The sequence below is a fragment of the Papio anubis genome, chromosome 1 (assembly GCF_008728515.1).
Source record: "Papio anubis isolate 15944 chromosome 1, Panubis1.0, whole genome shotgun sequence".
Lineage (NCBI taxonomy): Eukaryota > Metazoa > Chordata > Mammalia > Primates > Cercopithecidae > Papio > Papio anubis.
In genome coordinates, this window is record NC_044976.1 from 182,441,018 (window position 1) to 182,456,787 (window position 15,770).

At 42.0% G+C, this 15,770-nt stretch overlaps 1 protein-coding gene across 6 annotated transcripts in view; it reads right to left on the bottom strand.

Annotated features, from left to right (window-relative positions):
- The window catches only part of AXDND1 (axonemal dynein light chain domain containing 1), a 185,677-nt gene that overhangs the window by 5,928 nt on the left and 163,979 nt on the right, over positions 1 to 15,770 (bottom strand). For 4 of the 6 annotated variants that reach the window (XM_031658150.1, XM_031658151.1, XM_031658152.1 and 1 more), the window contains one exon: positions 15,307 to 15,542. In XM_031658150.1, coding sequence (XP_031514010.1) covers positions 15,307 to 15,542 — 236 coding nt within the window. Of the gene's footprint in view, positions 1 to 15,306; positions 15,543 to 15,770 lie in introns of those variants that run through there. The other 2 variants (XM_031658166.1, XM_031658165.1) reach the window with 2 other exon arrangements.

The following is a 15,770-nucleotide window of genomic DNA, read 5'->3' on the forward strand; positions in this document are numbered from 1 at the left end:
GCTTAGCCCATTTGAAGGGGCGATGGCAATCAGAGCATTCCTGAAGTGGAAACGTTTCTCATTATCACTGTGTTGGCTCATACCCATTCCAGTGTATTGGTTATTGGAATTAAGATGGCACCAGGGGTTGTTGGTCACTTTTCACACCATATATGACGGCTCTTGATCTCAGGATAGCAAATTTTGGCATGTGTAGTGAAGAAGGAGGTAGGGTCATGCTGGGTCAGGCATAACAGAAGGCAAAAGCAGAACAATCAGAAGTGAACACCAGGGTCAAAATGGCTTTTATGACTCTTCATACTTCCTTATAACACTGGTTGTTTGTCAAAGGCAGATGTTGCTTACATTTCTAGGGAGCGCCTATGGTATTTCCCATTGTTTGGTTTCCTCTAATGTCCCGCTCAGATAAATATTTAAATTTCTCATTGGCATGCCAGAGGGCTTTCGGGTCTGCTTGAGTGGCATGTGTTGTCTTTCAAATTAACCGACTGTTGCAGTTGGTGGGCTTGATGAGAAGGAAATCATGGAGATAAGTTGCTACAAAACTGTGTTTGGGTGAAAGAGTATGGTGGATAGTCAAAGGCAAAATTCTTCAGACACTGGCTAGGTGAGCTGGCCCAGGTGCTGCACTCCAGCTGGTTACTAGTTGTGAAATGATGGCTGGAGGACAGGCTGGAGAGTACAATCGAAAACCATGATATGTTCTGGGAATAGTTTTTTTTTTTTTCCCCTGATAATTTACTTTAATATTAATAGAGTGGCAATAAGCTGATAAACAGGGATACGATGTTCCAGTTTGGCACTGGAGTCTGCCATGACCAAAATGACATGCCCCTAAGAGTGGGAGAAGTCTATGGCACAATCTATGACGATGGTGTTCCAGGGCATTTGGAGCTGACAGTGATGTGGCATTGGTGTATTCAGACCTGAATTTATTATGCAAGCAGCTAGCTTAAGGACTGGTATACTGCCGACTGGTGCGCTCAAAATCATCAGAAATGTGCCCTATGGAGGCTTTGAAGGCCTTCCTTAGAATTTCAAGGGCCACCATGGCTCACCAGTAGCATTAGGGTGCAACGGGGGCTCTGCAGTTTGGACTTTCCTATCTAGAAGGCTCAGCAGGTCATTCTGCCAATACCCCTGCATTCCACATCCTTGGGGACCATGTCCGAATGGCTCTGAGTAAGTATGTATCTCCTTGATTGACTGTTCCTGGCCATTACAATGTTCTTTGGCAGAGAGTCTATTGGAATTATGAGGTTCCAATAATTCTGGCTTTTGCACAGTAGCTGAGCTGAGCATTAAGTAAAGGATATGGAAGCCAAATCCTTTAAAAGAGAGGTAATTAACACACTTCCAACGGCTTCTTCTGAGCTTGGAAAGACATTACAGCACTATAGCTGGGAGCTTGGGGTCTGCTCTCAGACATATTAGATTTGATTCAGGCTCTACCATTTACTGTTTAACCTTGGACATATTACTAATCCTGTGTATAAATGGGGATAAAAGCAGGATCCACCTCACAGAATTGTGATTAAATAAGATAATGCATATGATATGCTTAGCACAATGCTTGCACAAGGCAAATGCTTAATAAATAATGGTGATGACTATTATTCTGGTTTTACCTCAGTAGCAATAAATGACAGCCATCAGGCTTGCATCCAAATAAGAGCCTGCTGGCCCCTCCACATGTTGCCTCCATGTGTCAAAGGCAGCCCTGATGGCCATCAGTGCCTGCTCCCAGGATGGTCGTTCTCGGACAGAACCAGCTTTAGAACTTGCACATATGGTCTCCTGTCTTTGACTCCCACCATGATATAACAAGCATTTGTTTCAAAGTGCACAGCTGTTCGGGATCATAGTAGAGAAAAAACAGGACAGAAAAGATTTTCCTCCTGGTGGGGAATAGTTACAGCCAAAACTCAGACCATCCCCCTTTCTTTCTTTCCTGCCTGGGTTTGACTGTTTGGATGGCCAGAGTGGAAAATGAGAGATGAATTACCAGTAGTACCATGTGAACTCCAGGATCTGTCAGACTTCTGGGTAGAGGGTAGGGGTGGGGACATTTTGCCTTCTAAAAATCAGTTTGCCTTGGCAAGACAGATCATGGAAACTCCTAATCTTCAGACGTTCAAAAGTGTTTCTCAAGCTGGCCTAGAGGAGGCCTAAAGGATAACTCCGCCAGGTCAGGTGCTGGTGGGACCCAAACCTTGCAAATACAAGAGGATGCCCTCCAAACAGACACAAGCCACTGCAGTCTTGCAGGTGCCCTTTCACTGGACATTTTAGAAGCATTGTCCTGGCAGAATGGCACATTGCTGCATAATGGGACTGCTTAGGGAACTTCTGGAAGGCTGCCTTACATGTTCTTTGTTGCACCATTTTAGACAAGTTGCACTCCTCGAAAACCTGCACTCTGCATAGTCCATCTTTGAGGTCAGAGGGATTAGTGGACTTGCTTAGCAATCCTGAATGGGAGATTGCCATGAGGCTGTGGCAGACCTGGCTAGAATGAGCTCTCCATTTTTCTGAGGCAGTGATGGAAGTCCTGATGAATCCTAGACACAGCTTCATATCAATATAGCTACAGAATGCCTCAGCCTCGGGCTCAGATGCAAGCACTGCAGTTTTGCAGGTATGCAGGGCCTACGCAGCAGGGCTACAGCAGTTTTATTCCTAATTTTAGAGAAACTCCTCTGCTTCCTGTGGGGAAATACTTGCTGGTAGATGGATATTTATTTGATTCCACGAATAGACAGACAGTGATCTAGAGCTTTGGGGCCTGCAAACAGAATTTCTAGCAGGCTTTAAAATGAAATGCAAGATATGTTTCCCAGGTAGTATCTGGGTCATTGACCTCCAGCTAGGAAAGGCCAAGGACAAGAGGAAAGTGCAGTCACTGAAGCTACAAGGTAGCAGACAAGTGACCTGACCATAGTCAAGTCAGTGAGACCAATGTGTGAGTGGGACCAGATCTCTCAGGGGAGAATCTCCTGGAGCCCACGTGCACTGAGTTGGTGTGGGTATGTGGTGAAGAGCCAGGCCTGGTGGTTGAGGGGGCCTGTCCGCTAAGCTTGCTAAGATCCTTAAGTACACTATGGTATGCACTCCCAAAACAGTACCAACTTGGCACCACAGGACATGGAACATGTTGCCACTGAGATTGGGGGCTGGACACAGAGGAGTGTGATGAGGCTAACCAGTTTCCTCTCTCTGAAGGGCCAGGGCCGCTTTCTAGAAAAATGGACAGCATGGCTCGGTCTGGACATCTAAGCACAGAATGGCTAGTCTCCCATATGCAAGCACAACAGCCTCACTCGGCAGCCTGACTGCCAGTGATGAGCAGCAAAAGTTCCTCCCTCCACTCTGCTTGGGGGACCACTTCAGGGACACCCTAAGAAGGTGTAGCAGGGTCTCAAGGACTATCTAAACCTTCCCACAAAGCAGTTACTTGGGAGAGTGGAACTGGCCGGGCTAACTTGCAGAGAGTGGCAGTGCAGGTACCCTCCCTGGGGCATCCTTTTTTTTTTTTTTTTTAACCACCAAACACTCATTATGCCTTCCTAACCCCACCCTGATTTGCTTTCCCCATAGTGTGTCCCATCTTTGTGGAACAGCACCACAAGGCGTCCTTCCTTCGCTTTAAGGAAGCCAGAAAGATCATCTCTGAAGTCTTCTCACCATCCCTGGTTCATCCATGGGGAGGTTTGTGACCACAGGGTAGCCTTTCTCTGTCTTGGAACTTTGAGACTTTGGCAGAATAATGTAAGGATGAAATAAATGATTGGTGTTTTGGTGGTAGCACTGGAGCAAGATGGTGAAGGAACTATTTTGTCTGACCTAAAACTAGCTGGTTCCTGTCTGTTCCTAGCCTAGCTCTTCAAAACTTCCCTTCAAATCCTTGAAGCACCCCAGCATCCTTTCAATACATTATCCTTTTTCATGGGCTTGCAAGAGTAGGTGGGTTGTAACAAAACCACCTCAGCTAATGTAGGTCCATGATGCCAATCACCTCATTCTAATTGTAGTGGCAGCAGATATAACTCTGGAATTTAGAGACTAAGCCTTCTACGCAATGGAGCTGACATGGTATTTGGCACATTCTAAGGGACAAGGCTCATGTTCAGGGATGGGGCCTACTGATTTGTACGGAAATGACAACTCATGCCTGCAAAGTGGAAAATTAATGAAAATTATTCTGCAACCCCACAAAAAGTCCCCAAATTTTCTAGAGCTATCCAGGAAGTTCTCTGGGAAGGAGCAAAGATAAGGCTGGCTCTGCTTCGTCAGGCAGCAGCCATAATCAAAAGCCAACAGCTTCAGCTCGTCTGTCATTTGGGCCAGGAGCACTGCCAAGTTTCTGAAGAATTTCACGTTTTCTTTTCCCAGAGGTAAAGACTGGAACTGATCAGACTCCATCTAGTAGTCTTAGGTATACACTAAGGAATGTTGAAACCCATCCCTCACACAGTTTAATGATGGCCAATGGCAGGCCTGGCCAGGGTTGGCTTAAATAAAGATGGGGACTCTAGACTCAGGGGATTTCTGAGGCTGGAAGAACAGGTAAAGGTCTAAAATTCTAGGAGATAAACCCAAAGAAACACCAAGTATGTGGAGTCAATGCAGGTGTAGAAATCTTGCCTCAGGTGTTCAGAGATAAGAGCAAAGGCAAGTGAGCCAGGAGCAGTGAAGCAACAGGGAGCCCTTGCTGAGTGACTGCCCAGAACATCCAGTTGTCACTTGCAACTGATTTTTGCAGGTTAGTCCATCTCTTGTGCCCAGATGGATTCAGGATCATGAACAGAGCAGACAAATGAGACAGTAAAAGCAAGAAATGGAGATTCTGGGTGAATCTTCGGCAACACAGGCCCCTATGAAGGAAACCTTCTGAGCAATGGCCTGGTGGCCCTTCACTGTTGTGAAACCATCTAGACATGAGTCCAGTGAGCTGGGGGCTCTGACACCAATCAGTTCTGTGACTGTGTCTTATAATCACTGGGCCTCAGTTTTATCTTCTGAGAAATGGGAATAACAATATCTCCTCCATCTACTTTGTAGGGTTATTGCAAAGATCAGATTAATCATAAAAATGCCAGAAATCATAAGAAATCTGAAAATGCTGCGGAAACCTAAGAGCATCATCAAGATTTTCTCTTTTCTTTTCTTTTTCTTTTTTTTTTTTTGGAAACGGAGTCTTGCTCTGTTGCCCAGGTTGGAGTACAGTGGCGCAGTCTCAGCTCACCGCAACTTCCACCTCCTGGGTTCAAGCGTTTCTCATGCCTCAGCCTCCTGAGTAAGCTGGGACTACAGGTGTGCACCACCATGCCTGGCTAATTTTTGTGTTTTAGTAGAGACGGGGTTTTGCCATGTTGGCAAGGCTGGTCTTGAACCCTTGACCTCAAGTGATCCTCCCACCTTGGCCTCCCAAAGTGCTGGGATTACAGGCGTGAGCCATCGTGCCTAGCCTAGATCTTCTCTTTTAGATTGAAAACTAATGCTTTTTATTTGCCAGTCTTGTCTGCAGAGTTCAACGTTTTCAAAAAGCATTATTTTCTTGAAATAAACTGACATTTCACAGACCTCTGTTAGGAAATCAGTTGAAGAGGCTAGCAAACTTTGCGCAAGCTATTTTCAATGTGGGAAGTGAGCTAATGTGTCTGACTCCCTCCAGCCATCGCTGCGACTTTTAAAGAGAAAGTGCTCTTGGGTTGCATGTTATGGCTTTTCTAGTGGCTGTTACAAAGGGAGTCCCTGCAACTGAGCCACATCAGCTCTATAACACAGTGATATCTGGGCTGCGTTCAGTGGATAGAGCCACTGTGAACCCCAGAGCTCTGTGGACATTACTTGGGTTTTGTTTTGTCATTGGATTTAGTTCGGATTCTGGATTTAATGTTGAGAGCACCCTCTTTGTGTGGTGCTCTAAACAGACAAAAACAATTAGAATATCATAGTAATAATATCTTATATTTACTAAGGGTTTTTAATTTTACAAAGCAGTTTTACATTTTTTCTGCCTGAGTAACCCTCAAGCTACAAATAAGCTATGTGCCACAAATTTGACTCTAAATTGGTTATTGGCATTCAGAATGCATTTCCCAAGTTCAAGTGTGGTCAGTTAACTGTTTGAGTTCTGGGTCCTGGGGCAGGAGAGAATGTGGTCAAGGCGTGAAGAGAAAGAAGAAGAACATCTCCTCCTTCCCTCTTGTACAAATCTGAAGCTTGGTAAAAAAAAAAAAAAAAAAAAAAAAAAAAAAGGAAACAGTCTTCAGAATCCTCCCTTAACTATTCCTGACCCCTTCTGTTGTCTCCGCAACCCTTTCTCTCCAGGCTCCTGTGCACAGACCTTACACAAGCTCCATCCCTAGGATGGTGCAGAAGGCCTCTGGTCATCAAGCCTGCTCTCCCCAACATGCATGTGAAAAGCAGCCCCGTGACACTCTGCTTCCCAATTTGAATCCTTCAGACTGGCTGCTGCCATCTCCATCCTACATGTGGTTGCCTTTGTATTATTATTGGCACTTTGTATTACTGTTAGTGTAACTTCCCTACACCCAACTGTAGACCCCACTGAGATCAAGGACTAAGCCATATTCATCTTTGCAAATTTCCCTTTTGATTCCTTTTTTCAGTCACAGCTCAGAGCATAGTGATTTGCTAATTATTAAAAATATTGAAATAAAAATAAAAATAAATATATCCCCTACTCTGTCCAGGTCTTCTCTTTACTCAGCATGCACAAGGCTCCTGCTGTTACTGCAATATAATTTTCTACTCCTTCACTGCACAACCCTCAGGAAAAAAAGTGATTTTATTACACTAACATATACAAATATAGCAGTGCCAGATTGCTCCAGAGGTATCTGCATTTTTTGCAAGGGGCTACCTGCTAACTCTAAGGTTGGATTTAACCTATGGATTTTCTGGAGACTCTGTTCAGGTCCCTTGCAGAGCACAGGAACTGCCATGAGTAGGAGGCAGCTCTCCTCAGGCTTTGCAAGGCATCTCATCCTCCACTTCAGAGCCCCCTGGCAATGATTTTGCTGGTGGTTTCTGGAAGGAGGGAGAAGGGTGACTGGGCGTCTGTGTAGATTACTGTTTGCAGGCTGGGGACTAACTTTATGTAGCTATCCTCTACCTTAAATAATTAAAACTTCTCAGTTCTGGATTTAACCGAATCCTCAAGACCTTCATGGGAATGGACAAAACGCATTCCATATTGAGGTAACCTCTCTAGTTTAACAAGTAGGGCTTTTGGACGGTTTGCCTATTGATCTTCCTAAATCTAGAAAAGGTCTAGTTTTCAAATTATCAGGATAAAACTACATTCAGAATATAAGAAGATGAAATTTTAAAATTCATGAAAACTCTCATATATACTCAAATGTAAAACTGAAGGATTGATTGTCAAACTTGTAATAAATAACATTTTCACCAGTTCAGAGTTGAAAGGAGTAGAAAAAATGAATTCACACTCTATAGGGTTAACGTCCCTGTACCTAGGGCCAGGGGCTGAGAGCAGTTGGCTAACTTCACTGCTTTTGCTGAGGGGTAGGTGGAGATGGGGTGACAGAGAAAAACAAAGTAGATGTCTTTCTAGTACTATCCTTGGTACTGGGAACGGACCACAGGTTGGAGATGAAAGCAAAAATAAAAAAATAGCCTCTAATATTAGAAATATTGAGAACTGCTTGTGGGCAGATTGCAGCACTAATTAGAAATAAGAAAATGAAAAATTAAATTCCCCTCCCTATAACATAAAGTAGCATTAAAAATCACATGAAGTCAAACATGTGCCAAAAATAAAGATAAAACTTCCTACAAACCTCTATCACCCAGAGACAACATCCGTCAATATTTGGGCATATTTCTTTCTGGTCTTTTTTTTTGCCTTTAAAAAAATGATGTCATATGCTGTTTCTTGAATTTGATATTTAACATAAAATAAACATAACATCAAAATGATGTCACATCCTGGCCAGGTGCAGTAGCTCACGACTGTAATCCCAGCACTTTGGGAGGCTGAAGCGGGTGGATCACCTGAGGTCAGGAGTTTGAGACCAGCCTGGCCAACATGATGAAACCCCGTCTCTACTAGAAGTACAAAAATTAGCCGGGCATGGTGGTGCGTGCCTGTAATCCCAGTTACTCAGGAGGCTGAGGCAGAATTGCTTGAACCCAGGAGGGAGAGGTTGCAGTGAGCCGAGATCGTGCTATTGCACTCCAGCCTAGGCAACAAGAGTGAGACTCCATCTCAAAAAAAAAAAAAAAAAAGATGTCATATCCTGTTTCTTGCATTTGACAGTTAACATAAAAATTTCCCATGTCACTAAAAACTCCTTTAAACGCTATTTTAATAGTTGTGTAATATTTATGTATATTGATACAGCATGATTTATTTAATCTTTCATGTTTGAACAACAGGTTGTTTCTATTTTTTCTATTACACACAATGATACACTGAACATCTTTGTATATTAATCTTGTGTATTTAGGATTATTAAGATTCTCAAGTGTGAAATTATTATGCATATATTATTATGCATATATTATTATGCACATTATTATGCATATATTAACATGCATCTGTTATAAATATATGCATGTTTTAAAGGGATATCCACACATACTATCAAATTATTTTCTAAAATGATCGTATGTGTTTGTCTACTCACAAGTATCATCTGTATAACTATTATATGTTGCCACTTCTAATCAGCATTGTTTCCTTTTATTTAAAAAAAAAAAAAAGATTTTCCGGCAAGATGACCAAATAGGAACAGCTCTGGTCTGCAGCTCCCAGCAAGATCGATGCAGAAGACAGGTGATTTCTGCATTTCCAACTGAGGTACCTGGTTCATCTCATTCGGATTGGCTGGACAGTGGGTGTAGCACATGGAGGGCAAGCTGAAGCAGGGCAGGGCATCACCTCACCCAGGAAGTGCAAGGGGTCAGGGGATTTCCCTTTCCTAGCCAAGGGAAGCCATGAGAGACTGTACCAGGTGCAACAGTACACTCCTGCCAAAATACTATGTTTTTCCCATGGTCTTCACAACCCACAGACCAGGAGATTCCCTCCGGTGCCTGGCTCGGCGGGTCCCCCACCCACAGAGCCCAGCAAGCTAAGATCCACTGGCTTGAAATTCTTGCTGCTAGGGCAGCAGTCTGAGATAGACCTGGGATGCTGGAGCTTGGCGGGAGGAGGGGCGTCTGCCATTGATGAGGCTTGAGTAGGTGGTTTTATGCTCACAGTGTAAACAAACCCGCTAGGAAGCTCGAACCAGGTGGAGCCCACCGCAGCTCAATGAGGCCAACTGCCTCTCTAGATTCCACCTCTCTGGGCAGGGCATATCTGAACAAAAAGCAACAGCCCCAGTCAGGGACTTATAGAAAAAACTGTCATCTCCCTGGGACAGAGCATGTGGGGGAAGGGCAGGTGTGGGCACAGCTTCAGCAGACTTAAATGTCCCTGCCTGACAGCTCTAAAGAGAGCAGCAGTTCTCCCAGCATGGTGATTGAGCTCTGATAACAGACAGACTGCCTCCTCAAGTGGATCCCTAACCCCCATGTAGCCTGACTGGGAGACACCTCCCAGTTGGGGCCGACAGACATCTCATACAAGAGAGCACTGGCTGGCATCTGGCAGGTGCCCCTCTGGGACGAAGCTTCCAGAGGAAGGATCGGGCAGCAATATTTGCTGCTCTGCAGCCTCCCCTGATGCTACCCAGGCAAAGAGAGTCTGGAGTGGACCTCCAGCAAACTCCAACAGACCTGCAGCTGAGGGACCTGTTAGAAGGAAAACTAACAAACAGAAAGGCATAGCATCAACATCAAAAAAAAAAGGACATCCACACCAAAACCCCATACATAGGTCACCAACATCAAAGACAAAATGTAGATAAAACCACAAAGACGGGGAGAAACCAGCACAGAAAGGCTAAAAATTCCGAAAACCAGAATGCCTCTTCTCCTCCAAAGGATCACAACTTCTCGCCAGCAAGGGAACAAAAATGGATGGAGAATGAGTTTGATGAGTTGACAGAAGTAGGCTTCAGAAGGTGGGTAATAACAAACATCTCCCAGCTAAAGGAGCATATTCTAACCCATCACAAGGAAGCTAAAAACCTTGAAAAAAGGTTAAATGAACGGCTAACTAGAACAACCAGTATAGAGAAGAATATAAATGAAGAATATAAATCTGATGGAGCTGAAAAACACAGCATGAGAACTTCATGAAGCATACACAAGCTTCAATAGCCAATTAGATCAAGCAGAAGAAAGGATATCAGTGATTGAAGATCAAATTAATGAAATAAAGTGAGAAGAAAAGATTAGACAAAAAACAGTGAAAAGAAATGAACAAAGCCTCCAAGAAATATGGGACTATGTGAAAAGACCAAATCTACGTTCGACTGGTGTACCTGAAAGTAACAGGAAGAATGGAACCAAGTTGGGAAACACTCTTCACGATATTATCCAGGAGAACTTCCCCAACCTAGCAAGGCAGGTCAACATTCAAATTCATGAAATACAGAGAACACCACAAAGATAGTCCTTGAGAAGAACAACCCCAAGACACATAATTTTCAGATTCACCAAGGTTGAAATGAAGGAAAAAATATTAAGGGCAGCCAGAGAGAAAGGTTGGGTTACCCACAAAGTGAAGCCCATCAGACTAACAGCAGATCTCTCAGCAGAAACCCTCCAAGCCAGAAGAGAGTGGGGGGCAATATTCAACATTCTTAAAGAAAAGAATTTTCAACCCAGAATATCATATCAAGCCAAACTAAGCTTCATAAGTGAAGAATAAATAAAATCCTTTAGAGACAAGCAAATGCTGAGAGATTTTGTTACCACCAGGTCTGCCTTACAAGAGCTCCTGAAGGAAACACTAAACATGGAAAGAAACACCCAGTACCAGTCACTGCAAAAACATGCCAAATTGTAAAGACCATCGATGCCATGAAGAAACTGCATCAACTAACAGTCAAAATAACCAGCTAGCCTCATAATGACAGGATCAAATTACATATAACAATATTAACCTTAAATGTAAATGGGCTAAATGCCCCAATTAAAAGACACAGACTGGCAAATTGGATAAAGAGTCAAGACCCATCGGTGTGCTGTATTCAGGAGACCCATCTCATGTGCAAACACACACACAGGATCAAAATAAAGGGATGAAGGAAGAGCTACCAAGCAAATGGAAAGCCAAAAGAAAAGCAGGGTTTGCAATCCTAGTCTCTGATAAAACAGACTTTAAACCAACAAAGATCAGAAGAGACAAAGAAGGCCATTATATAATGGTAAAGGGATCAATGCAACAACAAGAACTAACTATCCTAAATATATACGCATCCAATACAGGAGCACCCAGATTCAGAAAGCAAGGGTTTAGAGACCTATGACGAGACTTAGACTCCCATACAATAATAGTGTGAGACTTTAACACCCCACTGTCAATATTAGACAGATCAATGAAACAGTAAATTAACAAGGGTATCCAGGACTTGAACTCAGCTCTGGACCAAGTAGACCTAACAGACATCTACAGAATTCCCACCCCAAATCAATGGAATATGCATTTTTCTCAGCACCACATGACACTTATTCTAAAATTGATCACATAATTGGAAGTAAAGCACTCCTCAGCAAATGTAAAAGAGCACAAATCACAACAAACTGTCTCTCAGACCACAGTGCAATCAAACTAGAACTCAGGATTAAGAAACTCACTCAAAACCACACAACTACATGGAAACTGAACACCCTGCTCCTGAATGACTACTGGGTAAATAACAAAATGAAGGCAGAAATAAAGATGTTCTTTGAACCCAATGAGAATGAAAACACAATGTACCAGAATCTCTGGGATACATTTAAAGCAGTGTGTAGAGGGAAAGTTATAGCACTAAATGCCCACAAGAGAAAGCAGGAAAGATCTAAAATTGACAACCTAACATCACAATTAAAAGAACCAGAGAAGCAAGAGCAAACACATTCAAAAGCTAGCAGAAGGCAATAAATAACTAAGATCAGAGCAGAACTGAAAGAGATAGAGACATAAAAAACCCTTCAAAAAATCAATGAATCCAGGAGCTGGTTTTTTGAAAAGATTAACAAAATAGATAGACCGCTAGCAAGACTAATAAAGAAGAGAGAAGAATCAAACAGATGCAATAAAAAATGATAAAGGGGATATCACTGCCGATCCCACAGAAATACAAACTACCATCAGAGAACACTATAAACACCTCTACACAAATAAACTAGAAAATCTAGAGACACGGATAAATTCCTGGACACATACACCCTCCCAAGACTAAAACAGGAAGAAGTCAAATCTCTGAATAGACCAATAACAAGTTGTGAAATTGAGCCAATAATTAATAGCCTACCAACCAAAAAACGTCCAGGACCAGATGGATTCACAGCCAAATTCTACCAGAGGTACAAAGAGGAGCAAGTACCATTCCTTCTAAAACTATTCTGATTAATAGAAAAAGAGGGAATCCTCCCTAACTTATTTTATGAGGCCAGCATCATCGTAATACCAAAACCTGGCAGAGGCACAACAAAAAAAGAGAATTTTAGGCCAATATCCCTTATGAACATAGATGTGAAAATCCTCAATAAAATACTGGCACACCAAATCCAGCAGCACATCAGAAAGCTTATCCACCATGATCAAGACGGCTAAATCCCTGGGATGCAAGGCTGGCTCAACAGATGCAAATCAATAAATGTAATCCATCACATAAACAGAACCAGTGACAAAAACCACATGATTTCTCATGATTTCTCAATAGATGCAGAAAAGGCCTTCGACAAAATTCAACAGCACTTCAAGCTAAAAACTCTCAATAAACTAGGTATTGATGGAACATATCTCAAGATAATAAGAGCTATTTATGGCAAATCCACAGCCAAAATCATACCGGATGGGCAAAATCTGGAAGCACTCCCTTTGAAAACCAGCACAAGACAAGGATGCCCTCTCTCACCATGCCTATTCAACATAGTATTGGAAGTTCTGGCCAGGGCAATCAGGCAAGAGAAAGAAATAAAGGGTATTCAGTTTGGAAAAGAGGAACTCAAATTGTCTCTGTTTGCAGATGACATGACTGTATATTTAGAAAACCCCATCATCTCAGCCCAAAATTTCCTGAAGCTGATAAGCAGCTTCAGCAAAGTCTCAGGATCAAAATCAATGTGCAAAAATCACAAGCATTTCTACACACCAATAACAGACAAACAGCCAAATCATGAGTGAACTCCCATTCACAATTGCTACAAAGATAATAAAATACCTAGGAATCCAATTTACAAGGGATGTGAAGGACCTCTTCAAGGAGAACTACAAACCACTGTTCAAGGGAATAAAAGAGGACACAAACAAATGGAAGAACATTCCATGCTCATGGATGGGAAGAATCAATATCGTGAAAATGGCCATACTAGTAGCCCAAGGTAATTTGTAGATTCAATGCTATCCCCATCAAGTTGCCACTGACTTTCTTCACAGAATTGGAAAAAACTATTTTAAATTTCATGTGGAACCAAACAAGAGCCTGCATAGCCAAGACAAGCCTAGGCAAAAAGAACAAAGCTGGAGACATCATGCTACCTGACTTCAAACTATACTACAAGGCTACAGTAACTAAAACAGCATGGTACTGGTACCAAAACAGATATATAGACCAATGGAACAGAACAGAGCCCTCAGAAATCACACCACACATCTATCACCATCTAATCTTTGACAAACCTGACAAAAACAAGAAATGGGGAAAGGATTCCCTATTTAATAAATGATGTTGGGAAAACTAGCTAGCCATATGCAGAAAGCTAAAACTGAATCCCTTCCTTACACCTTATACAAAAATTAACTCAAGATGGATTAAAGACTTAAATGTAAGACCTAAAACCATAAAAACCCTAGAAGAAAACCTAGGAAATACCATTCAGGACATAGGCATGGGCAAAGACTTCATGACTAAAACACTAAAAGCAATGGTAACAAAAGCCAAAATAGACAAATGGGATCTAATTAAACTAAACAGCTTCTGCACAGCAAAAGAAACTATCTGCAGAGTGAACAGCCAACCTACAGATTGGGAGAAAATTTTTGCAATCTATCCATCTGACAAAGGGCTAATATCCAGAATCTACAAAGAACTTAAACAAATTGACAAGAAAAAAACAAACAACTCCATCAAAAAGTGGGCAAAGGATATGAACAGACACTTCTTAAAAGAAGACATTTATGCAGCCAACAGACATATGAAAAATGCTCATCACTGGTCATCAGAGAAATGCAAATCAAAACCACAGTGAGATACCATCTCACGCCAGTTAGAATGGCAATTATTAGAGTCAGGAAACAACAGATGCTGGAGAGGATGTGGAGAAATAGGAACACTTTTACACTGTTGGCAGGAGTGCAAATTAGTTCAACCATTGTGGAAGACAGTGTGGTGATTCCTCAAGGATCTAGAACTAGAAATACCATTTGACCCAGCAATCATATTACTGGGTATATACCCAAAGGATTACAAATCATGCTACTACAAAGACACATGCACACGTATGTTTACTGTGGCACTATTCACAATAGCAAAGACTTGGAACCAACTCAAATGTCCATCAATCATAGACTGGATAAAGAAAATGTGGCACATATACACCGTGGAATACTATGCAGCCATAGAAAAGGATGAGTTCACGTCCTTTGCAGGGACATGGATGAAGCTGGAAACTGTCATTATCAGCAAACTATCACAAGGAAGAAAACCAAACACCGGATGTTCTCGCTCATAGGTGGGAATTGAACAATGAGATTACTTAGACACAGGGCGGGGAACATCACACACCAGGGCCTGTCGGGGTGTGGGGGGCTGGGGGAGGGATAGCATTAGGAGAAATACCTAATGTAAATGATGAGTTGATGGGTGCAGCAAACCAACATGGCACATGTATACCTATGTACCAAATCTGCACGTTGTACACCTGTACCTCAGAACTTAAAGTATAATAAAAAAAAAACCTTTGCCAGTTTTTTAAATAAAAATTGTATCTGAGTTAGTTTATTCATTCGCAGTTGTTATTCATTTGGTTTTCCTTTTTGTGAGTTGTCTGAATAAGATGGTTATGTGATTAAAATATGCACATTCCTATGAGAAGTATAAACTAGTAGATTAGCACCAAATATATTAATGTTCTTCTACAATACTTGTGGCCCAGTCAAATTTTCTTTCATAAATACAACCTAAATAAAGCAAAATATGAAGCAATGCTTACCCTTCTTTGGAGATTTTGAGGAATCTTCTGCTGACCTAACTTCTTCTTCTTCTTGTTCTTCTTCTTCTTCTTCTTTTACTTCTCTTTTGTCTTCATTTTCTTTCTCTCCTTTAGACTCCTTTCTTGATGTCATGACTAATTCCTCTAGATCTTTATTTTTTATAAGGGTATGATGAAGTTTCTCATATGCATCTTCAAACTTTTCCTCTGCCTGTTTGGCTCTCTTTTCAACCTCCCTGATACGGAAGAGAAACACAACAAAATAGAAAGGGTTGAAAAAGTATTTTTGACTTAGAAACTCATTTTCTAAAAAGGCAGTGAGATTAGATGAACGTGTCTGAAGGGTAGAAATAAGGGAAGCAACAGCATCAATGATTGATTGAGAACTGAGGCCCAGGAGCAACTCTGAATGCTAATGTCAGAGTAGAAATCATGCTGCTATTTAAGAATATATTTATCATTTC